The sequence below is a fragment of the Salvelinus namaycush genome, chromosome 4, assembly GCF_016432855.1.
Source record: "Salvelinus namaycush isolate Seneca chromosome 4, SaNama_1.0, whole genome shotgun sequence".
NCBI classification, from domain to species: Eukaryota; Metazoa; Chordata; class Actinopteri; order Salmoniformes; family Salmonidae; genus Salvelinus; species Salvelinus namaycush.
Genome location: NC_052310.1, coordinates 23,191,657 through 23,216,257, shown reverse-complemented (window position 1 = coordinate 23,216,257; position 24,601 = coordinate 23,191,657). Strand labels below are relative to the sequence as shown.

At 42.4% G+C, this 24,601-nt stretch overlaps 2 protein-coding genes across 3 annotated transcripts in view; both read right to left on the bottom strand.

Annotated features, from left to right (window-relative positions):
• The window catches only part of LOC120046342 (myosin-9-like), a 31,606-nt gene extending 25,551 nt beyond the window's left edge, over nt 1-6,055 (bottom strand). For both annotated transcript variants that reach the window (XM_038991501.1, XM_038991503.1), the window contains exon 1: nt 5,819-6,055. The gene's annotated coding sequence lies outside the window, so the exon portion shown is untranslated. The remainder of the gene's footprint in view (nt 1-5,818) is intronic.
• Nucleotides 6,056-14,596: 8,541 nt separating this feature from the next.
• Nucleotides 14,597-20,876, bottom strand: LOC120045537 (thioredoxin, mitochondrial-like). Its single transcript, XM_038990440.1, has 4 exons — nt 20,753-20,876; nt 20,064-20,326; nt 15,772-15,895; nt 14,597-15,521 (listed from the first exon to the last, which is right to left on the bottom strand). The coding sequence occupies exons 1-4, from the start codon at nt 20,825-20,827 to the stop codon at nt 15,405-15,407; spliced, it is 579 nt and encodes a 192-aa protein (XP_038846368.1). The 5' UTR covers nt 20,828-20,876; the 3' UTR covers nt 14,597-15,404.
• Between the last annotated feature and the right edge of the window lie 3,725 nt (nt 20,877-24,601).

Below are 24,601 nucleotides of genomic sequence, written 5' to 3'. Positions count from 1 at the left end.
CAAACCCTTATCCACTATTTTTCCACATTCCTCACTAGAGACGCATATAAACTGTAACTCTAAGCAACTGGTTAGTCTTGCAGCACCATAAAGTGAATAACTGATTTGATCTAATAACAGACATTTCCTTTAGAATTATTCTATTAACTACTGGTTGACAGCCAGTAGGTGTCAGTCTGACACATACGCCTACACACCTATAATGATTTGGGGTCAAAGGGCTGATGAAATGGCTCATATATCTGTTGGCATTTTGACAGCCATATTGGACACGGTTGGCTTTTTAAATTTGCACCCGCTTGCTGAACAAGTGAAAGCGCATTGATATTAGATAATGGTTACATAAGCCTTTTAACGGTTGTGAAAGAATGCTGGAGAGAGTCATACATACCTGCTTCCTCAGACATAAAACATCTTTCACCTGACCGTGAAAACTGAACAGGTCTTCTCAGCTAATTTTTTCCCCCACTTAGACTAAACCATCCCCTCCCTTTTGTCTGCTAACTCCTATCTCTCCTTACCTCTGACTAGAAGTCTAATCTACAGTATAAGAGCACTCCCTTTGAATCACTATAGTCTAGGCTACATGAAGACAACAAATGGTGTCTAGCGTTTATGGAGGCTATTCACCAGTCAAACAAAAGCACTCAGGGCCAGTTGAACATGTGCTGTATTCAAACTAGTGGGGTACATGGAACCTGACCTGCATTTGGGTTGACAGAGAAATAAAATATGGAGTGGCAGTCAGAGGGACATCCCCGTGCAGAGAGCGTTTCAAAGTTCAGTGTGAAACTGTGTTTGAGTGCTCAAGTTGACTGCGTTGGGCAATAGCCAGTCTGACACATACACGCCTACAAAACCAAACACATCAGGTGCGCAGATCACACCCAAAAAGGAACAAAGTCTATTTTATGACATGCAAGGTAGCTTTTCGCCACCCACATGGTGTAAAAGACCTCTACCTAACTAGTAATCTGATTCTCTCCATTAAGTTACATTGAATAAAAATATAACCGCAATATATAAAGTTTTAGTCATATGTTTCATGAGCTGAAATAAAAGTTTGCAGAAGTGTTCCATATGCACAAAAAGCTTCTCAAATTTAGCTACATCCCTCTTAGTGAGCATTTCTCCTTTGGCAAGACAATCCACCTGACAGGTGTGACATTGCATTTTATCAATGGCAATTTGAATGCACAGACACACCGTGATGAGATCCTGAGGCCCCTTGTTGTGCCATTCATCTGCCGCCGTCATCTAATGTTTCAGCGTGATAATGCTGTCGCAAGGATCTGTACTCAACTCCTGGAAGCTGAAAAAGGCACAGTTCTTCCATACGCAGACATGTCACCCATTGAACATGTTTGGGATGCTCTGGATTGATGTGTACGACAGCATGTTCCAGTTCTTCCAATATCCAGCAACTTCACACGGCCATTGAAGAGGAGCGGGACGACATTCCACAATCAACAGCCTGATCAATCCTATGCGAAGGAGATGTGTCACGCTGCATGAGGCAAATTGTGGTCACACCAGATACTGACTGGTTCTCTGATCCATGCCCCTACCTTTTTTTGAAGGCATCTGTGACCAACCGATGCATATCAGTCTTCCCAGTCATATCAAATCCATAGATTAGGGCCTAATTTATTTATGTCAGTTGACTGATTTCCTTATATGAACTGTAACTCAGCAAAATCTTGGAAATTGTTCCATGTTGCTTTATTCTTGTTCACTATAAATTAAAAAGGGCAACTATCGCCCCACCCAGCATAGGCCTAGCATGTATCATAAACCAAGCAGCAATCAGTGTTTCCACAGTTAAGTCCAGAGAAGTGAGAACAAGCCTTGTTTGTTTTGAACCCCAGCCATAGATTTGTCATTTCCTGCTATTGTTGCATTCAGTGGAACCCTACAGGTGTGCGCTGTGAAAGGGAGGATGGGAAGGGGGCCCCAAATAGGAGGTATGGAGAGTAGGGAGAAATTGACAGAATGGAGTAGGAGGAAGGAAAGAAACAAGCAAGCACAAAGTAGAATACACCTAGTAGTGGGATTTGCACTAGGCCTTTTTAGCGGATACATTGGGTGTCCCTGCCAAGTCGACCAATCCGATTGACAATCCGATTGACCCAATTCAAATCATATTGTTCAAGCCAGACTGAAGGAATGCGTTTATTACATATAAATAGATAAGTTGATAGCGAGAGTAATGGCAGTAAAATAAAAGTTTAAAAGAGGTTGACTGGCAAGCTAGCCACAGTAAAATATGACTCAAGCCTGAATCAGAGAGCACAGATGTATGCACACACGTAATATCCTGTGTTTGATGTCTGCATTACTAAGAATCCATGATATCAAACCTGTTATTTAAAATAGTGATGGCAAAGAAATGTACTTGAATTTGATTTGAAAAATCCAGTATTTTTCCTTCATAGCTTGTTCTCCATCTTATCAAAAAAAGAGAGCCAATTTGTTTATAGGACTCTTCCATTATGTATTTATCATGCTCTTGCTTGTATCTCGGCAGCATACATATGGTGAGCAATATGTTTGGAACGTCAAATCCCAATTAAAAAATATATATATATATTTTTTTATCACAGAACCAAATCGTAATACATATACAATTGTGAGAAACGCAATACATATCGTATCGCACCGAAGTATCATGGAAATATTGTGAGGTCGCTGGCAATTCCCAGCCCTAGTTTAAAGATGGAATCCGTATTAGGGGAAACAGCGCCACTGTCCGCCCCAGCACCGTCGTTATCTTTTTGTGGATGTAACGGAGGTGAGGTGCGTCGAGCAGTGTAGTAAAAAAAAGTTGCAGTACATATTCTGCTGTTGTATCACACGTTCAATGACGTCTGATGAAGAAACACTTGTTTACAGTAACTTTGTTGTAATATCCCAAACTGACATGACAGTTTCACCATTAAGGATTCCAGCTTTAAGAAGATAATGTGACCCATGTTTATATGCTGATCTGTGCCTATGAGCAGGTCTGTATACATTACTCAAATGATATTGACTCTCGTGTGGATGATTGATCTTTGCTTTCTACTTGCCCCTTTGACTGGAGATGTACTGTACATTATATGACATGGCTCATAAATATCAATGAAGCATAAACTGCAGTCCTGTCTAGATGATGACCTTTCATCTGATCTGCTGTAGCTAGCTGGGATATAGGGCCTAAAATGAATATAAAATTAGGATTGTTTACTTGGGGAAATGACCTAATTTTGATGGTATGGTCAAAAATGTAGTGCTCTTTTATTTTTGCTTCCATTTTCTGGATAAACATCAAGCATTTGCCCAGGTTACATCACTGAAAGGGCAACTATAGTCCTGTAAATCTACAGTTAGTTTAGAGGACCTCACCTGACAGAAACCAGGTCAGAAACACCTTGGGACTGACTGAGATCATCAACTCAAGAATCACAGCTACCACTGAACCTTGGATAACTGTGGGACACTTTTGTGCCACAGTGCCCTTGACCCAAATGTTTCAAATTGAAACAAAAGCAAGTTGGTTCCTAACAGTAATCTACCTTAGCCAGGATGCCTGTATTCTAGTTGGCCTTCAACACATTAACAGGCATTTTAAATTTGTCCTGTATGATTTTAAGCAGATTTTTAGGCTAGATTACATATTGATCAAATGTGGTCGACCCACTGGTCATGAATTGGATACATTCTAGTAGGGACATCATTGAAACGGTCAGTAAAATGTAAGAGGATCACGACAAGTTAGACTAATCAGTTTATATCTAATAATAATGGTGAATGCCTTTCCAATGAGCAAATGTTGAAATCCAGAGGATTCGTTTCAGATGTTGCCAGGGGTTTGATTCACAGTTCAGTGCAGTGAAAGCACAAACAGGATATTATGTTATTCTGACAGGAACCAACACCCTGCGTTACTGAAATAGAAAGACACCTACAGAGAGAGACCAAGGATGTATGCAAGAACTTGACTTTGCATACGGTTACCTTCAAAAGACAGAAACCCTGTTCTAAGAAATAGGCCTTTGTTTCACTTGAAATAACAAGTTTGAATTAATGGGCATGATATTCAAATGTGCCTATATCTGTAGGGCAGACATTCACTCAGTGCAGTGGGAACAGACTTTTTCACAGGCCTAGACTGAGCCATGTTCCTATATCAGGAGAATTGCCCAAGCTCACTGGAGAACCATGCGTAATTTGTGAGTCCCGTATTGCCTGACGACTCACACTGAATTCTTCCTCTGCTCTATATTTCGCTACACTTCAGCTTGAGACTGCCAACGTTGAAGCCGTTTGTGGTGACGTCAAAATTAAGGTCAGCAGTGATTGGATCATCTCAAACCAATCAGACTATCAAACTATCAAAGTCAATGACACTTCCAAAATGCTGCTTTACCGACTTGTGTTCTGGTTCTGGTCCAAACCTTTGGTTTCTGGGACCAATCAGAATGGTTAGAATGGGTTTGTGTTCTAACAACCTAACTAGCAGGCGTAAAAGAAACTCCTGAAACTAGATCCCCTACATACTGGTCTTGACGAGAAGAAAAAAAACAACTTGGGGGGAGGTTCTCTTCTGTAATGTTCAACCAATCCGATAAATGTGGAGGAGTTAAGATGGAGTCACATTGTTAACGTCCAAAAGTGGAAGTGGCAGACGCTTTCCATTTGCCCTGAAATCCAGAACATCCCCTTGTTGGGGACTCTGATTTATAGAATGCTAGCCTCTGCGTTGAGGAGGTACTCCGATCCAGACTCCTTGTGGAGAAGAAACTAATGTCCGTGGGCGTGGCATAGCGTTTGGCCGGAGCAACGAGTTTGGGCAGCCAGGCAAAGTCCCTGAGGTCGAAATAATCAGAATCAAACTACTGCAGCAATCTATAATTTCACAAAACAAAACACTGACTAAACCCAAATTACTGACAAAGCACTTAGACTGGTGTCATTGCATATATAATGTCTGGTCGTGTAACAAGGTTCACTTGGCCTACCGAGTAAAGTGAATCTAGTCTAATTTAGTTCAATTACTTAAGCCAGGAAAGATAAATTATCATAACTCAGAAAATGTTAAGTAATACATTAACTGTACACGATTGGCTACATTGTCATTTCACGCATAATGAGTTCATTGGAGTGTAGGATGAAATGAATGAGAAATGCAAACAATTCAATGACGTAGAACTAAATTGATCAATCGAAAAACAGGACGCGTGGACTTACACAGCGAATCAATTAAAGAGTGACGTAATGGTGTGCAACAACAATCCCGGGGTACGTTAGCCTACAAACTTGTTTGCTTGCCCGGCAGCTGATCACACAGCGAGACCTAAACTATACAACATGTTAATCTACGATGAAATAGACACGTCAACAGGGTTCTAACAGGACCGTGCTCATAGTTGATGCGTTCCATTATTTTGAGTTACTTTTCATTCCCTCCCTTTCTACAACTCATTCATGCGAATCACTTCCTGTAGTTAGCATACGTTACTTTCTACGTCTTTTCTCGCCATTGCTTCTTTAGTCGCTGATATAATTTGCTTTGACACCGTGCCTGTTAAAATGAAACTACTTTCCACCTGAAATTGTATCAACTTTGTAAACAAAAGTTGATACAGTTGGATGTTGAAAAGTTAACAATTCATACATCTGGGTTATGACGTCCCACCCAGTGATGTGATGAAGTTGCAGTTCTCGTCCTTCCTGGTTAGGTACACTTGCTCACCGCTAGACACAAGCATGTGAAGAGCCAAGGCTGAAGGAAATGAGAATGTAGCTAGAATAGATATCTAGCTAGCGGGACAATTACCTGCTGTTGAGGTGCAGAGGCTTTTGGGGTTGGCTAGCTACAACCGGTGGCTGAGTTTGTCTCCGAGTCGCCGCGAAACAAACTCCTTTTCAGTCGACAGCAGCCTCGCAAATAACTCGGATCAAACTATAGTGTTTTCTTCTTCCCTCTCTTGCTCTCTCTCTCACAATTTTTTTATTTTTCCTTCTCTCTTCCACTAGCTACTTAAATTCGCTCTTTGCGTTGTCAGTCGGGGTGCGGTCCAGAGGAGGCGGGGCCTATATGTTATGTCCCCGCCCTCCTAGCTTCTCCCAGCCAATGTTATAATAATCCTTACCGTCTGGGCCAATAATGTTATTGAAGGGGCGTTTCCAAGTGGAGAAACTACTGCCACTGGGCAAAAAAAAATCTTGAACATGAAATAGTTGAGGGGAGGAGAAGGGGGGCACAGATAAGGTGGTGTTTAATGAAGTAGGTATGTGCACTGTAAGGATTTTTATGACCATATAAGTACCAGTCCATTCAGGATGGGCTACATCATCCAGGTTATCCCCGTGTGTCATTAGACTGGGGCTAGACTGTTTGCTTTGAAGCACACAGACACTGTTTAGAGCGAACCTACTAAGGTTCATGTCAAAGAATCTACCACTACACAAACTACAACTGTAGCCTACTGTTTTACTCTTTATCCATTTACCTTTATTTTGACAGGTAAGTTAACTGAGAACACATTTTCAGTTAGTGATAGTATTACCATCACCACACTAATAATAGTGATATTTAGGGACACAGAAACACTATTGTCCGGAGAAACATACTGAAACTAAAACCCCACGGAGGCATAATAAATGTAGGTGTATGTGCATATAAAAATACACACCAAATAGACAAACAACAATTCAGATTATTTTTCCACCCTAAGAATTTTTTAAAAATTGCATTAAATTGGTCAATAGCAATCCACATGACAGAAACTTGACCTGTGCAAATATAACAGTATAGCTTCCGTCCCTCTCCTCGCCCCGAACCAGGGACCCTCTGCACACATCAACAACTGCCTCCCACGAAGCATCGTTACCCATCTCTCCACAAAAGCCCCGGCCCTTGCAGAGCAAGGTGAACAACTACTTCAAGGTCTCAGAGCGAGTGAAGTCACCGATTTAAACGCTATTAGCGCGCACCCCGCAAACTAGCTAGCCATTTCACATCGGTTACACAAAGAACTTATTGTGTGAATTGATATGTTTCAGTTCATTGACAGGTAGACCTGGCCACAGGGAAGTGTCTATTGTCAAACAAAAACAATGTACAATGCTGATATCATAGAAAGCTGTCAGTTGTGTGTTGCTGAATGATCAAGAATCTTCCAGGAAATATAAAAACTTCCAAAAAAAACAATAACAACTGAAAGAAGGAAGGTAGATTCAACAAACACAAGCGCTTTCCTGTTAAGGTGCAAAAGCCCACTAAGCATTTACCGTCAGGGGTCATCTTTTGGATGTCTTTTTCTGTCTTGCGGTCCAGAATGGCCTTGATTTCAACGTCTACGGATGTAGATTTTTTACAATAGACACTTCCCTGTGTATCAAGTCTATCTGAACCAATCATAGACGTCTACACCTAGTGTATAAAACATTAGGAACACCTTCCTAATATTTAGTTGCACCCCCTTTTCCCCTCAGAACAGCCTCAATTCGTTGGGGCATGGACTCTACAAGGTGTCAAAATGGTTGCACAGGGATGCTGGTCCATGTTGACTCCAATGCTTCCCACAGTTGTGTCAAGTTGGCTGGACATCCTTTGGGTGGTGGACCATTCTTGATAAATACAGGAAACTGTTGAGCGTAAAAAACCCAGCAGCGTTGCAGTACTTAACACAAACCGGTGCACCTGGCACCTACTACCATACCCTGTTCAAAGGCACTTAAATATTTTGTCTTGCCCATTCACCCTCTGAATGGCACACATACATAATCCATGTCTCAATTGTCTCAAGGCTTAAAAAGTATTCTTTAACCTGTCTCCTCCCCTTCATCTACACCGATTGAAGTGGATTTGACAAGTGACATCAATAAGGGATCATAGCTTTCACCTAGATTCACCTTGTCAGTCTGTGTCATATACACTCAGTGTATATTTGGTTCATGGTCCTTGATTTCAACGTCCACAGACGTCCGTACAGGCCTTGATTTGGGCCAAACATAGACGTCTAAGTTTGGTTCAGATTTGACCTAGGCCGGCCTTCATTTGAACGTCCACGGACGTCCGGTCCCGACCGGCCTATATTTGGCCCAAACATAGATGTTCAGATTGTCTATACTTGGTTCAGATTTGGTCCGTCCCGTACCAGACCCGAATCTGAACCAATCATCGGCATCTATGTTTCACAAGTTTGGACAGCACAGCACAGTACAGTAGAGCACAGCAGTGTAAAGTATATTACAGTACACAATACAGTAAAGACAAGTAAAGTATAGTGTACTGTATTTTACCCTTCTTTACTCTAATGGACTCTACTCTACTGAACGAAACTATACTGTACTCTACTCTACTGAATTAAACTCTACTGTATAGTACTGTACTCTACTGAATTAAACTATACTGTACTGTAGTTTATGCTACTGTACTATACTCTACTGTACTAAATTAAACTCTACTGTACTCTACTCTAATGAATTAAACTCTACTGAATAAAACTCTACTGTCCTGTACCATACAGTACTGTATTGTACTGTACTGTACTCTTCTGTGTTCTACTGTACTAAACTTTGCCATACAGTACTGTGATGTTCAAACCTGTGAAACATAACCTAGACGTCTGTGATTCGTTCAGATTTGGATCTGATCCACACCGACCACATTTGTACTTGCTTGGGGGCGGAGCTCATTAGAATAATACCCAGCATGCGTTGCAAGTGTGTTGTTACATTTACATTTTAGTCATTCAGCAGACGCTCTTATCCAGAGTGACTTAAAGTCAGTGCATTCAACTAAGGTAGATAAACAACAACATATCACAGTCATAGCAAGAAAAAAAATCTGTAACCTTTACACAGAATATTATTGTAGTTGAACAAACTACGTGCATGTTGACTTTGTTCACCAACACCCGAAGCGATCAGGACTTGCAGGTTGAAATATCAAAACAAACTCTGAACCAATTATATTAATTTGTGGACAGGTCAAAAAGCATTAGGTTTTGTTGTGGAATTGTTAGATATTGCCTGTTAGATACTGCTGCACTGTTGGATCTAAAAGCATAAGCATTTTGCTACACTCACAATAACATCTGCCATACATGTGTATGTGACCAATAAAATTTGATTTGATTAAACATTTATGGCAATTTAGCTAGCTAGCTTGCTGTTGCTAGCTAATTTGTCATGGGATATAAACATTGGGTTGTTATTTTACCTGAAATGCACAAGATCCACTACTCCGACTATTAATCCACAGATAAAACGGTAAACCGAATTTGTATCTCATCATCTCTCCTCCTTCCTTCAGGCTTATTTTTCTTCTTTGGACTTTATATGATGGTTGGCAACCAAATTTACAGTGCATTACTACAACTGACTGGACTGCGGACATCAGTTAATCTTTCAATCACCCACGTGGGTATATGCTTCTGAAAAACAACGAGGAGATGGCACATGGGTATATGCTAAAAACCCATGTGGAGATGGGAGAGGCCGGACTTGCAGCACGTGGAGCGTCACAAATAGAACCAATTTCTATTTTAGTGCCTGGCTACGCAGACGCTCCGCGAGCAGTGTGGGTGCAATGATTGAATAACATGTATGTGTAATTTATTTTGCAACGCTCGCGCACGTGACGTGAGCGGTGTGGTCAGCATGTCATGGTGTCAGTTTTAAAGCTTTTGAAAACGCTAACATAAGTGCATGTGAAAGATGGGAGCAAAATAATAATATTTAGTTGCAAACATAAGACAACAATATCAACTTCATGGTTAAGTGATGGGGGAAGGGCTGGAATTGGGGGTAGAGTAGCAGAAGTAAAGAATGAGACTATGAAAGGATGAAAAAGAAACAGGGGATGATATGAGCTGATGGATGCTAAGAGGGTAGAGAGCATAAGTACATACAGAGTGGTTCAGTACCACGTCTACCTGCTCATTCCATTGTGTTCCCCTGAGATCTGGAGAAGGTGAGACAGTCTGACAGAACAAAGGCATTGGACCAGTATACAGGCCACTAACAGCAGGGAGACAATACCCTTTGCAAAGGAAAAAGGAAACGTGGCAAAGGAAATACATTGAAGAAATGCCCAGGTGAAAATGAGTATGGTGGAACAAGGAGAATAAAGATGAAAGAGGAAGAATGAGGTAATTTAATACTTTGCACTCCTGACCTCACTCGTTCTCATCTTCACTCTCTCCTAGGGGTGACGCCGGCTCTCTATGCGTTCAAAAGGACCTGAACGTGAAACAGATGATGTTGTGACCTCATCGGATAAACAAGGGTTAACACAACCAACATTGGTAAAAACATCCTCGACACAGGTGACATCAACATATTGACATACACAACCTATATCTCATGTGCACTTAACAGAGGCAGTCTGGGTAAACAGCTTTATCATAACCATAGGATGACATAACGATTATTAGGGAAAGGAGTTTTTCCAGACCACACAATATGATCAGCAAAAACTCAGGACCCTAGTTATAGCCTAAAACTAACTAAAAGTATGAGCCAATAAAGGTATAATGTCTGTTAACAAGCAGAGAAATATGTTCAATGTTCAACATTATACTGTTCAATGTGTCAGCAGGTGTGGAATGTGTCTGTGTTCGTTCCTGCATATTTAGCAACTGTGCATCACATATAGCACACGACAACCCTGATGAACATGCCATATAGTTGGAAAAATCAATACATCGCTCAGTCAGGCCTGGTTGGGAAATACAAAGAATTTAGCCCGGGGGTCAAGGGTCACCTTTGAGCAGAACCAGATGCTGAGGGAGCAGAAAGGAAGGGATTTGGGAAAGATATGTGCAGCCGCCCATCCAGACCTAATCTGAGTTGTACATCATACTCTGCTCAATCATTGTCACAACAGGAATGATAGGACACAACAAACTGATTTGGGCCCAGACGGCAGCAACGAGGGATTAAAACAGAAGAAAAGCCTATAACTAAGAGTAGATAACCAAATATGGAGACACACTCCTGACCTCACTGACCTTGACTCGCACAATGTGAACAGGCTGGTATGAGTTCATTGAGCTCTTTTACACACCAATAGCTTCTGTGAATTCACGTGTGTGCATTCATATGTGAGAGTAATGTGTATGGGCCAGCCTGCATGTGTCAGACCTGTAAGTGATTGGAGTGCTGTATCCTGTTAATGTCTAAACATAGTGTGACACATATTAAGCATACAACAAGCTTGAATATGAGTCTAACGGCTATCTGTAGAAACACATTGTCAGCATCCAGCACCTTGCTGTTGTTTTACACCATTCACCAATAATGTCAAACCCCCTGTCAAGACTATTTACGCAACTCACTTAAATTTAGCCAGCTGGTCTTGACATGACAGAGTATGGCTGTGTGAAAGTATTTTGTGTGTCCTTAAATGGCATAGAGCATCCCCTGAGGGGCAATGTCCAAACACAACCGCAAAGTAATTAAAAACAGCTCCAGTATGCCAAATATGCTGTCATGAAATTATAGTAGTAGAACACATGGCAATTTATTCCTTCTTTTGTCCTTTTCAGCATCCCTCGCGTCTTCCCTCCCCCAGTAATCAGTACACAGGAAGGGGTGATAAGACAGACCCATGTTGACTCACAAAATTCTGGAATGTAGAGAAAAGGGAAAAGGGGGGCTCCTTCTTTTCTTTCATATTCTCTTTCCCACTCAGCAGTAATCAACTCTCATAGCCAAAATATAAGTTCAGATCATGTATACTGTATGTATAAAAAGTATACATTGCTCATTGGGGCGGCAGGTAGCCTAGTGGTTAGAGCGTTGGGCCAGTAACCGAAAAGTTGCTAGATCGAATCCCCGAGCTGACAAGGTAAAAAGCTGTTGTTCTGCCCCTGAACAAGGCAGTTAACCAACTGTTCCTAGGCCGTCATTGAAAATAAGAATATGTTCTTAACTGACTTGCCTAGTTAAATAAAGGTTAAATATAAAATAAATGTACATGAGGAAAAGATGGGAGCAAGAAACAGTGTCTGCTTTGTGTATGGTAAATTTACATTTGTCTGGAACAGAATGGACATTCAACAAGCTGGAGGGTGATATGTGCTTGAAATATAAATAAAGCTAAGTATTTACTATAAACACAGAATACTCTTGGGCTGTGCCAGGTATGGCTGTTGTTACAGCATCACACATTCCAAAGGCATTTTGACTATGTGGCACAGGCAGGGCCAGTCAAATTATCACACAACAAACATTACAAGTTTTAGAGTATGAGAAAAGCAGAGAGAGATGGCAGAGGAATTCTGCAACTCTCCCTTCTCAGCCCATTTGTTCAACAGTCACTGGCTTCCCCAGTCTTTTTGCCTTATATGGTAACAGAGTGGTTGAGAGAGAGAGAGAGACAGCGGGAGCGAGGATGGAGGTGTGGTCTATTGTTTTTGGCGGAAGAGGTGTAGGGTTACACTACTCATGAACCTTTCCAGCATTCCGTCATCTCTTCACCTCATTCCTATGACTAATGTCACGTTCATAAACAAGTGGGAGGTGGGAATTTACCAGTTGTGAAGTCGTAAATACAAGTTGGATGCATTCATGTGCTTTGAACTTGTTGAGAAACACTGATTGGCTAATGACCAACAAGCTGCATAAACTAAAAGTACAGCTATAATGCTTGTAAAGAAATTATAGTGTTCAGAAACCCTATTAATAGATTGCTTTTTAGAAATAATGTTTTGTTATTGCATTTATCTGCCAAAAATGCTGTTAACGAGGTAATTTCTTTAGTAGTTGTTGTCAGAATTCAGCATGTGGGAGCTCAGGATGATAGACGAGTTTCCCACTAGTGATTACCAGTTGAAGGGGCGTTAAAGTGGATTTTTCCCAGACATATGTGGTAAATTCTCACTTTCCACTTGGTTACAAACGCAGCATAAGTCAGACAAAGAGTAGTTAAAGGCCCAATGCAGCCGTTTTATATCAATAGCAAATAATTTCAGGGTAACAATTAAGTACCTTACTGTAATAGATGTTCATTAGAACTCTCTTTGGAACTCTTTGTTATTAGTCTATTAACTAATTTACTGCATAACCGTGTCAGAAACTTCCACCTATTGCAAACCTGCTGATTAGAAGGACCTGTGTAGATTGTATTTTCAACCAGCCACTATCAGGAAATAATGTTGACTGCACTGGTCCTTTAAAGAAGGGGAATCAACAAGTACGCCTGTATAAGTCTATACCTATCATCAGCACTGTGGTCAAGACACTGAACACAGAGATAGAAAGGGAGGGGGAAAAGAGAGAACATGAAGGGAGAGGGAGGACTGGTTCAAAATTGTTAATGATCTAAGGTACTGCTGAACTACTATTCCAGCCATTTCAACTATGTGATAGAGTCCAAACAGAAATGTCTTTCATTGAGTACAACAGCAGTCTGGATTATAGATCGAGACCATTAGCTACTCCAACCGTACCTGCTTACTCACACCTGTTTATGTAATACCTATGGAATTCCTCTTAGAAAATCCCTGGGTGTTTATATCCTTTATAACTGGCAACTGAACAGCTCAACACTCAGTCAATTTCTTGGGGGACGTTATTTGTGTAACAATGATCTAATCCAAGGTTATTAAAACTACAGACGGAACCTGTAAAATGTACTCTGTTTAAGGGTAGCAAATAAGTAGTTTGGAAGCTTGTGCCATGACGATGTCAGCAGTGATTCTGTAATAACACGCTATGATCGTGAGGCACGCAGTGTGGGAATGACCCGGTGTGTCGTCATGTGAGACGGAATGATAACTGGAGATGGGGAGTCAGAGCCCAGGTGCCTACCTAGACAGCTTGGTGAGTTAAGGTGTAGGGGAGAGGACTGGTGTGAAGCCGTGGTCATGGGGGGGGGGGGGGGGCGGGCTTCAGGCTTCCACACCGTTACACTGATGAGAGTGGGTAAAACTAGTAAAGAGAGAGAGAGAAACAGAGAGAAACAAAGCGAGAGAGAGATAGACTGATTAAATAGAAACTGAATTAAACGATAAATCTGAAAATAAAGGAGGATGGAGAGACATGAAATGGAAAAGAGGAGAAACTGAATGAGGGATAAATAGGCCGTCATTGTACATAAGAATTTGTTCTTAACTAACTTGCCTAGTTAAATAAAAATAAATAATTAAATGAGAAGGAAAAGAATGTGGCAAGGTAGCTTAATAGACAGACAGAAGACTATTCCAGCTCATTAGGTACATACAGAAGTTTGTCAGTAATGGCGAGAACATCACACCCATTCTACTAGAAAGAAATATGTCAATTAATCTGTGACAGAAAACATCCCTGCCTCCCAGGCAAACAAACATCACACCATCATCCTTAGTCAACATTCCATCACCACTCCCCTAACTAGACTGCCCACATAGTTAACAAGGGAATCACATGGCTGAAATATTACCACAACTGATTAGATGTAAACTTCATAATTTACATACCACCGAAAATAAAATAAAGTTATAAAGATTATTATTTTACAGCTAAAGAAGTCATATATAGGTCAAAGGCCTCCAATATTACTATGAAACCACTTCCTCATGATTTAGTCCTTTACCGCATGTAATATCAGACCACAAACCAATTCACACTCCAAATATAGAAAACCTTTAATATCCTTTATTTATTCTCTTGGTCATATTACATAGTTTATTGAAATAAAATCTAAATCGAACCCATATAACCATATTTGTGTTTCCCACTTATCTCAAATTTCTCAGTCAAAACCAAGACTGAGAAAGACATACACAGATATATCCATACAGACACACTCATGTCAGACACATTCCACTCTCACATTAGGCATAATGGTGTAAAATGACCGTGCCTACAATGCTAGGGGAAGGCCGCCCTCGAGTGGACTAAAGCAGGAACTGCAAAGAGAGACATCTCAGCTCATTCACCAATATCACATTTCCTGTTAACGTCCCTCCCCACTTAATACTAAACAACTTGTCCCCAATACAATGCAGGAAAGTACAGCAGTGTAGTCGCCCATCCTAAACAATCTATTGTAGTAAACTGGTACACACTGGCTCAGGCTGCTCTACTAGTTTCCACAGGGTGGGGCCATTATATTACAGGTTGATGGAGGGAGGAAACCGCTGCAAGATGGGAGCAATATATGAGTATAAAGAGGGGAATTGAAGTTCACAAGCACACACCCATCACTAGACAATAGACAGACAGAATAATACAAAGCAGAGAGTTTAGGGATGGGTGTGAGCGTGTGCCAGGTGGGGTTGTGGTCAGGTGGGATTGTGGTCAGGTGGTGGGTGGGTTGTTAGTTGTTTTAACAGGTTCAACATGGCCGTGCAGCGTTGAGGACCAGACCAGGCTCAGACAACAATGGGGTCATAAGGGGTTGGATCACAGGGATGTGATTGACATGTTCATTGTCCAACAAGCTTGCTGACAAACGAGTCCAGCGCCTCATCATCTTTGATTCCCACAAACTGGTCGATGACGTCGCCTCCTCGCATGGCGATTACCGTGGGGACCGCCGATACCTGTAGAGAGAAGTAGAGGTCAGTAACCACAATGACATCAGTCAAAGGCACTGTTCCAGAACAAAATGTATCCTTCCTTCTAGTAATCCCTGATCTGATGGGGTTGCTGTAAACTATGTAGTGGAATCCCTGCTTTCACAAATCCCATCATTTTAGATCAGGAGTTACTTCAAGGAAGGGAGGAAAGAAGGTCACATTTTCTAACTAACATTTGCAATATCAATCAATAATGTCAACAGCTTCCACTTACCCCATATTCAATGGCCAAGTCTGTGTGATCGTCTATGTCGACCTTTGCCATGGCAACTTTGCCTTTCTGTTTGGCGACAGCTTTCTCTAATCTTGGCCCCAGTATCTTGCAGGGACCACACCACCTTTATAGAACAAACATGGGATGTCTGGTTAGAACTAATAATACTGGTATTCGTGAAATTTCAATCAATAGTCTCCACAAAATATATATCTGGGAGTACAGAATAGAACCTGAAAATAACATTAAATTGTTGCCTAGCAAGACAATGTCAACAAGTTTGCAAAAACATAAACAAGGTCAACACTGACCACTATGCATATCAAGGTCATGTGTATCATGTTTACTGTATATACAGTGCCTTGCAAAAGTATTCACCCCCTTGGCATTTTCCCTATTTTGTTGCATTGCAAAATGTAATTTAAATAGATTTATTTGGATTTAATGTAATTGACAAAAAAAAGTCCAAATTTGTGAAGATTATTATTATTTTAAATCACTTGTTTCAAAAAATTATAAAAAAAGAAAAAAAGAAAAGTGGTGTGTGCATACAGTTTAAGTCGGAAGTTTACATACACCTTAGCCAAATAAATTTTAACTCAGTTTTTCACAATTCCTGACATTTAATCCTAGTAAAAATTCCCTGTTTTAGGTCAGTTACGATCACCACTTTATTTTAAGAATGTGAAATGTCAGAATAATAGTAGAGAGAATGATTTCAGCTGTTATTTCTTTCATCACATTCCCAGTGGGTCAGAAGTTTACATACACTCAATTAGTATTTGGTAGCATTGCCTTTAAATTGTTTAACTTGGGTCAAACATTTCAGGTAGCCTTCCACATGCTTCCCACAATAAGTTGGGTAAATTTTGGCCCATTCCTCCTGACAGAGCTGGTGTAACTGAGTCAGGTTTGTAGGCCTCCTCGTTCGCACACACTTTTTCAGTTCTGCCCACAAAATTTCTATAGGATTGAGGTCAGGGCTTTGTGATGGCCACTCCAATACCTTGACTTTGTTGTCCTTAAGCCATTTTGCCACAACTTTGGAAGTATGCTTGGGGTCATTGTCCATTTGGAAGACCCATTTGCGACCAAGCATTAATTTCCTGACTAATGTCTTGAGATGTTGCTTCAATATATCCACATAATTTCCCCTCATCATGATGCCATCTATTTTGTGAAGTGCACCAGTCCCTCCTGCAGCAAAGCACCCCCACAACATGATGCTGCCACCCCCGTGCTTCACGGTTGAGATGGTGTTCTTTGGCTTGCAAGCCTCCCCCTTTTTCCTCCTAGCATTATGATGGTCATTATGGCCAAACAGTTCTGTTTTTGTTTCATCAGACCAGAGGACATTTCTCCAAAAAGTACAATCTTCAGCCCCATGTTCAATTGCAAACAGTAGTCTGGCTTTTTTATGGCGGTTTTGGAGCAGTGGCTTCTTCCTTGCTGAGCGGCCTTTCAGGTTATGTTGATATAGGACTTGTTTTACTGTGGATATAGATACTTTTGTACCTGTTTCCTCTAGCATTTTCACAAGGTCCTTTGCTGTTGATCTGGGATTGATTTGCATTTTTTGCACCAAAGTACGTTCATCTCTAGGAGACAGAATGCGTCTCCTTCCTGAGCGGTAAGACGGCTGCATGGTCCCATGGTATTTATACTTGCGTACTATTGTTTGTACAGATGAACGTGGTACCTTCAGGCATTTGGAAATTGCTCCCAAGGATGAACCAGACTTGTGGAGGTCTAGAATTGTTTTTCCGAGGTCTTGGCTGATTTCTTTTGATTTTCGAATGATGTCAAGCAAAGAGGCACTGCGTTTGAAGGTAGGGTTTGAAATACATCACAGGTACACCTCCAATTTACTCAAATTATGTCAATTAGCCTATCAGAAGCTTCTAAAGCCATTACATCATTTTCTGGAATTTTCCAAGATGTTTAAAGGCACAGTCAACTTAGTGTATGTAAACTTCTGACCCACTGGAATTGTGATACAGTGAATTATAAGTGAAAGAATCTGTCTGTAAACAATTGTTGGAATAGTTACTTGTCATGCACAAAGTAGATGTCCTAACCGACTTGCCAAAACTATAGTTTGTTAACAAGAAATTTGTGGAGTGGTTGAAAAACGAGTTTGAATGACTCCAACCTAAGTGTAAGTAAACTTCTGAATTTAACTGTATGTTTTCACCCCCTTTGCTATGAAGCCACTAAATAAGATCTGGTGCAACCAATTACCTTCAGAAGTCACATAATTAGTTAAATAAAGTCCACCTGCGTGCAATCTAAGTGTCACATGATTTCAGTATATATACACCTGTTCTGTTCTGCAACACCACCAAGCAAGCGGCACCATGAAGACCAAGGAGCTCTCCAAACAAGTCAGGGACAAAGTTGTGGAGAAGTACAGATCAGGGTTGGGTGATAAAAAAATATCTGAAACTTCCCACAGAGCACCATTAAATCCATTATTAAAAAAATGGAAAGAATATGGCACCACAACAAACCTGCCAAGAGAGGGCCGCCCACCAAAACTCATGGACCAGGCAAGGAGGGCATTAATCAGAGGCAACAAAGAGGCCTAAGATAACCCTGAAGGGGCTGCAAAGCTCCACAGCGGCGATTGGAGTCTGTCCATAGGACCACTTTAAGCCGTCCACTCCACAGAGCTGGGCTTTACGGAAGAGTGGCCAGAGAAAAGCCATTGCTTAAGAAAAAAATAAGCAAACACATTGTGTTCACCAAAAGGCATATGGGAGGCTCCCCAAACATATATGGAAGGTACTCTGGTTAGATGAGACTAAAATTTACCTTTTTGGCCATCAAGGAAAACACTATGTCTGGCGCAAACCCAACACCTCTCATCACCCCGAGAACATCATCCCCACAGTGAAGCGTGGTGGCAGCATCATCCTGTGGGTATGTTGTTCCGTCTGCAGGGACTGGGAAACTGGTCAGAATTGAAAGAATGATTGATAGTGCTAAATACAGGGAAATTCTTGAGGGAAACCTGTTTGTCTTCCAGAGATTTGAGACTGGGGTGGAGGTTCACCTTCCAGCAGGACAATTATCCTAAGCATACTGCTAAAGCAACACTTGTGGTTTAATTAAGGGGAAACATTTAAATGTCTTGGAATGGCCTAGTCAAAGCCCAGACCTCAATCCAATGGAGAATCTGTGGTATGACTTAAAGATAGCTGTACACCAGCGGCACCCATCCAACTTGAAGGAGCCGGAGCAGTTTTGCATTGAAGAATGAGCAAAAATCCGAGTGGCTAGATGTGCCAAGCTTATAGACATACCCCAAGAGACTTGCAGCTGTAATTGCTGCAAAAGGTGGCTCTACAAGTATTGACTTTGGGGGGGGGTGAATAGTTATGCATGCTCAAGTTCTGTTTTTTGTCTTATTTCACAAAAAATATTTTGCATCTTCAAAGTGGTAGGCATGTTGTGTAAATCAAATGATACAAACCCAAAAAATCTATTTCAATTCCAGGTTGTAAGGCAACAAAATAGGAAAAATGCCAGGGGGGATGAATACTTTCGCAAGCCACTGTGTGTGTATGTATATATTCAGGCTGTGTGTAATTTTCTAGAGCAGGGGTGTCAAACTCATTCCATGGAGGGCCTAGTGTCTGCTGGGTTTTGGTTTCTCCTTTCAATTAAGACATAGACAAACAGGTGTGGGGAGTTCCTTACTAAACAGTGACCTTCATCAAGTCCAAGGGAGGAGCGAAAACCCACAGGCACTCTGCCCTACGTGAATGAGTTTGACACATGTTGTAGAAGAGCATGAACCCAATGTGGCTGTCCTGGCATTGCCTCTTGTTGTGTAACCTCAAATGATCTACCTCCAATGGAAACACCATCGGATGTCAAGCCATGCAGCCAGACACATACAGTATGGGTAAGGTGTTGATATCACACATAATATGCACTCAGTCACCTGTTATGCTTTAGTCTTACAATAGGAAAGCTGTTGAGCATATTATGTCAATTAATATAATTGATAAATACATTCACGTGTTGGGTGCATTGTTGAAAAAGCTATGGTCAGGTTTACAAGCATGGTTGTAAACCATCATTTGATACCTGCTATAAAAGTTGTTTCCTGCTGTCATCTCAGTAGTCTAATTTCAACAGGCAGACATAGATGCTTCTCCATGTATTGTCTCTTAGGGGCTTTGCTTTCTCATTAGAGGGTAGTTTGTAAATGCTGTAAGTGGAGCCTAATATCCCCTCTGGGGGTCCATGAAACATCTTCATGAATGAATCTATTAGCTACTCACTGGGCATGGAAGTCAATAAGCACAGGCAGGTCACTGTTGATGACTCTCTCTGTGAAGTCCTCATGGTCCTGCACATTGAAGGAGACCTCTCTGCGGGAAGTGTGGGGCAGGGAGCGGGGCAGAGTGCGTTTGGGAGAAATGAAGGATAGAGGGGTAGTGGAGGAACGCATGGAGGTAGAGAAGGAGGAGGTGGAGGCCGGGAGACAGCGAAGGTCTTTTACTGAGAGGGTCCAAATTCTACGGACTAGCAGCCGGTGAGCCATCTGAAAAGAGACATAAATGGGGGAAGAGAACAGAAGACTGATAAATGTAATTTCATGGCACCATAATCAAAACAGGGCCGCTACTCAGGCAGAGCTACTATGGTTGGACAGTGACATCAGGGGGAGGAAGGACACCTATGCAAGACATTCTTGTTTACCACCATACAGTAACGTGTAGGTGTGTGAGAGATGGCTGGCTTTGTGGCTATTATGCATAACATAAACAGCAGGGAACTAGATTCAAACAGATTCCCTAGCTAGCTAACGTTAGCTAACTTCACTGACAACTGCTGATACGGCAATAAACCACCAGAGTTTTTAGATAGTTATTTTTCTAGTGGCTTGACCATCCAATAAAACGGCGTCGTGTTTCGCAACCACTGTGTGAGTATTTACGAAATAGGCTTAGATTTTTCTTCGAATAACCTCCGTGTGACTTTGCCTGCGTCTTCCTTCTCTCTTTCCACGCGCCTGTGTCCTCCCATTATAAAACGCCCACATCCACAAACCGGAGCAAAACTACTGCCATTACGTGCCAATGTCACCCAGAATATCATTGTAGTGACAGACAAATAACACAAAACACTTACCGTTCTGTACACTATCGAAGTATGAAGTACTTCCGTTTACAGTTCAGATAAGAGGACGTACAGATTATTTGTGGGTCTCATGTTTAAATCTGAGCGAGTAGCGCCGCCACGAGTTAAAATTCAGAACTACAGTGGCGCCAGTGCACTTGAAGGGTTATGAAAGGTTCTCTTGCAAAACAATGGGAAGACCTCGAGATAAGAGTTCTCGAGATAGAGTAGGTGAGGTGGATTTGCAAATCGTGGAGACCTCACCACACGGAATCTGACACAGAAGGAGATATTATTGTCTACCTTTGTCAATTAATCATACAGCGCAAAATATTGCGGATACCCATACAAAATTACCATAAGGAGCTGCTTTCAATCTTGAAGATGTAACAGATGGAAAGAGAATGGGGATACCTAGTCAGTTGCACAACTGAATGCATTCCGCATTTAACGCCTCTGAATCAAAGAGGTACTGGCGGCTGCCTTAATCGACGTCTACGTCATCGGTGCCCGGGGAGCATTTGTTGGGGATTAACTGCCTTGCTCAAGGAGAGAACGGTAGATTTTTTTCACCTTGCCGGCTCCGGGATTCAAACCAGCGACCTTTCGGTTACTGCCCCAACGCTCTAAACCGCTATAGGCTATCTGCCTACAAAGTTCACTGCATTGAGCTCAGGCATCTATAAATTCACCTAAGCGAAATTATCAATATGGGTAGCATGCTGGCCCTTTCTCTTCAGAGAACCATTCATTCATAATTGATGGGGAGACTAAAATGAAAGTGAGAAGTGAGGCTGTCTCGACCACCTTTCATGTCAGATGGCCACCGGATGAAAGGTAGAGAGATGTGGGTGTGTGAGGTGCAGAGGAGACTGAGACTAGATAAGGAGAGTAGAGTAGAGGAGAGTGTTGAGAGGAGAATAGACAGCAGACAGACAGACAGACAATGGATTCAGAAATGGGGGCAAGGCATTGCTGCTGCTGCTGCTGCTGCTGCTGCTGCTGCTGATGATGATGTGGACAGGAGGACCAGACTGCTGCATTAACAATGAATGGATATTCAATCAAAGCCAGCTCATTCCTGAAGTTGAGAACTGAGAAGGCAGAGAGAATACACCTGACCCTGTGAGTGGCTTGCACTTATTCTTTGTAGACCTGTAGTACTTCTTACCATGAATTAGCTTTTGTACACATAATCATTGCACTGCACTCAATGTTTTCTCTTTGACTGTCCTTTCCTCTCTGTGTTTATTATTCTGTCTTTTCACAGCAGTGGAGGCTGGTGGGAGGAGTTATCGGAGGACAGGCTCATTGTAATGGCTGGAATGGAATTTATAGAACGGAGTCATACCTGTGGTTTCCATATGTTTGATACCGTCCCATTTATTCCATTCCAGCCATTACAACGAGCATGTCCTCCTATAGCTCCTCCCACCAGCCTCCTCTGTTTCACCACTGCTGTATTATGTCACAGTGATTTCTTGGACACTGACTGTTTTCTCTGGATGTAGTGCAATAGCTTTGATGACTTAACTCTGAATAACTCTGTGTCAGTGGAGGCTGCTGAGGGGAGGACGGCTCATAATAATGGCTGGAACGGAGCAAATGGAAACCACGTGTTTGATATATTTGATACTATTCCACTAATTCCCCTCCAACCATTACCATGAGCCCATCCTCCCCAATTAAGGTGCCACCAACCTCCTGTGCTCTGTGTTAATTCTGTACATTTGTATCCACTGCCTACTTATAGGGTGCCTTGTTGAACGAGATGTTTTGACCTATCCGGACATTGGTGAAGTGACTTCAGGATTTTTTAAAAACTAACTACATTTAGGAAAAGTCTAACAAGAGGTCTTCCCTGAGCATATCAACCAGAGGTGGTCATCTTACCAAGTGAAATGTTTTACCCCATCCAATACCATTAAACACAGTCTCCCATCTACCTCCACCTGTAACAAGGTAGAATGTCCCAGCCTTCCCGACACTGGCAGTTTGAACGTGGGGACAGATCTGATGACTTCTGGAGGCACCTCAAAGAGGGGGAGGAGGAGAGAGGAGCAGATGTAATGCTCCAGAGGACGGGTGAAGAGATGAGACCCTCTATCACCCTCCGCCCCCCACCTTTGTTCCGCAGCATCGGGCTGTCGGCCAGCCTACCGCCCCACCGACGTCTCCGCTCCATATTCCGCAGATCCAGAGCGGTGCTGCCTGCGAATACACACGCCGGCGCGGTTTCAGGAACACACACCCTCCAAGATTTACTGTCAGGCACCCACATCAACACACTCCCACATCAACTGACTCACAATGACGTAGTGTCAGAGAAGGACGTTCACATAAACACAGACTCAGAGACACAAACACAGCCCAAGAGACTCATGAGTGCACATGGGCTCACTGTATTAGAACCACCAACAGGACCTCTCACAGATACACTCTCATTCATAGTCGGTGCTGAAAGCAGACAGCAGGGCGGACAGCCTTTTTCTCAGGATTCCCCACCCTTAAGGACCCATATCAAAGGCAGGGCAAGATGGGGCAGAGCAGTGTCTCCTCTTAAAATGCGAGATGATCTTGGGACTGGAGAGGGACGAGTGAAAGAGAAGCAGAAGGTGAAGAGGAGGAGGCTGGACTGTAAAGGAGAGGACCATGCCAATGACAGATATGTCCCGTCCTTCACCCCAGAGACAGAGGGAGATGGTGGACTGTGCCAGTGGTTACAGAGTCTGGGGATTGGAGATCGAGAGGAGGAGGCCACTTCCACCAACAGAAGTAAACAGCAGCAGAATGGGTTCAGAGAGAGGATGGCTGGACACAGAGAGGGGTATTCACATCCAGCAGCCAACCACAGGAGAGACAGACGCCCCCACTTCCTCCCGCCTATCTGTCAGTCTGGCTCCCTCCTGCATGTACCCCTGCTGCTTCCCGAAAACTCCCCGCCACCCTCGCCATGCACCTCCCCACACGCCCCCTTCCACCCCTTGCCTGTACCCCTCCTCCACCCTCTGCCCTTCAGGAGGAAGTGATATTGTCCAGCAAAGGAAAGGGGTCTCTCATCTCAAGAGGCCCATTTGTGTTTATGCTTTATGCGGTTTTCTGTCTTGTTACTTTGGCATATTCTGACTGACACTTAGCTTATATAATGTATTTGCATATAGCGCATTACGCCTCCACATCCTTAACAAGTCTTATCCAGGTATAATGTATGTTGCTCTTGCCTATTATACTGTACATCCTTTACAAATAATCACATTAATAGTTTCTAAGGATATGCTGCCCTGTCACATTTCAATTGCATTAAATGTAGCATGTATAGTTTGAAAGATCCAGGGCATTGTTGTTTCTCAGGATTAACATCAACAAGTGAACCAACCTCAGCGTTTCAGTAATGGTGTGCCCTGCCTTGTCCGTCTATAGACCGTGTCCAGATATCCCCCGCAGAGAGCCCCCTCCTCTGATCAGAGAGGAGGCCCATGTTGTTTTTGAGGTGTCGGTTGGGGCCTGAACAGTGCTGTGCTCTGTGTGCAGCCTGTGGTGGGAGCTGCGTGTCAGGGCCAGAACACCGGCGTCTCAGTCCTCCTCACTGCCCGCCTCGCACAGCCTGCCGTTTATGTGTTTACCCTCAAACACAGCCCAAAATGTTTGTGAGTCAGGCTCTTTTTTTTCAACCCGCCCCTCCCATTAGGCGCCAAAC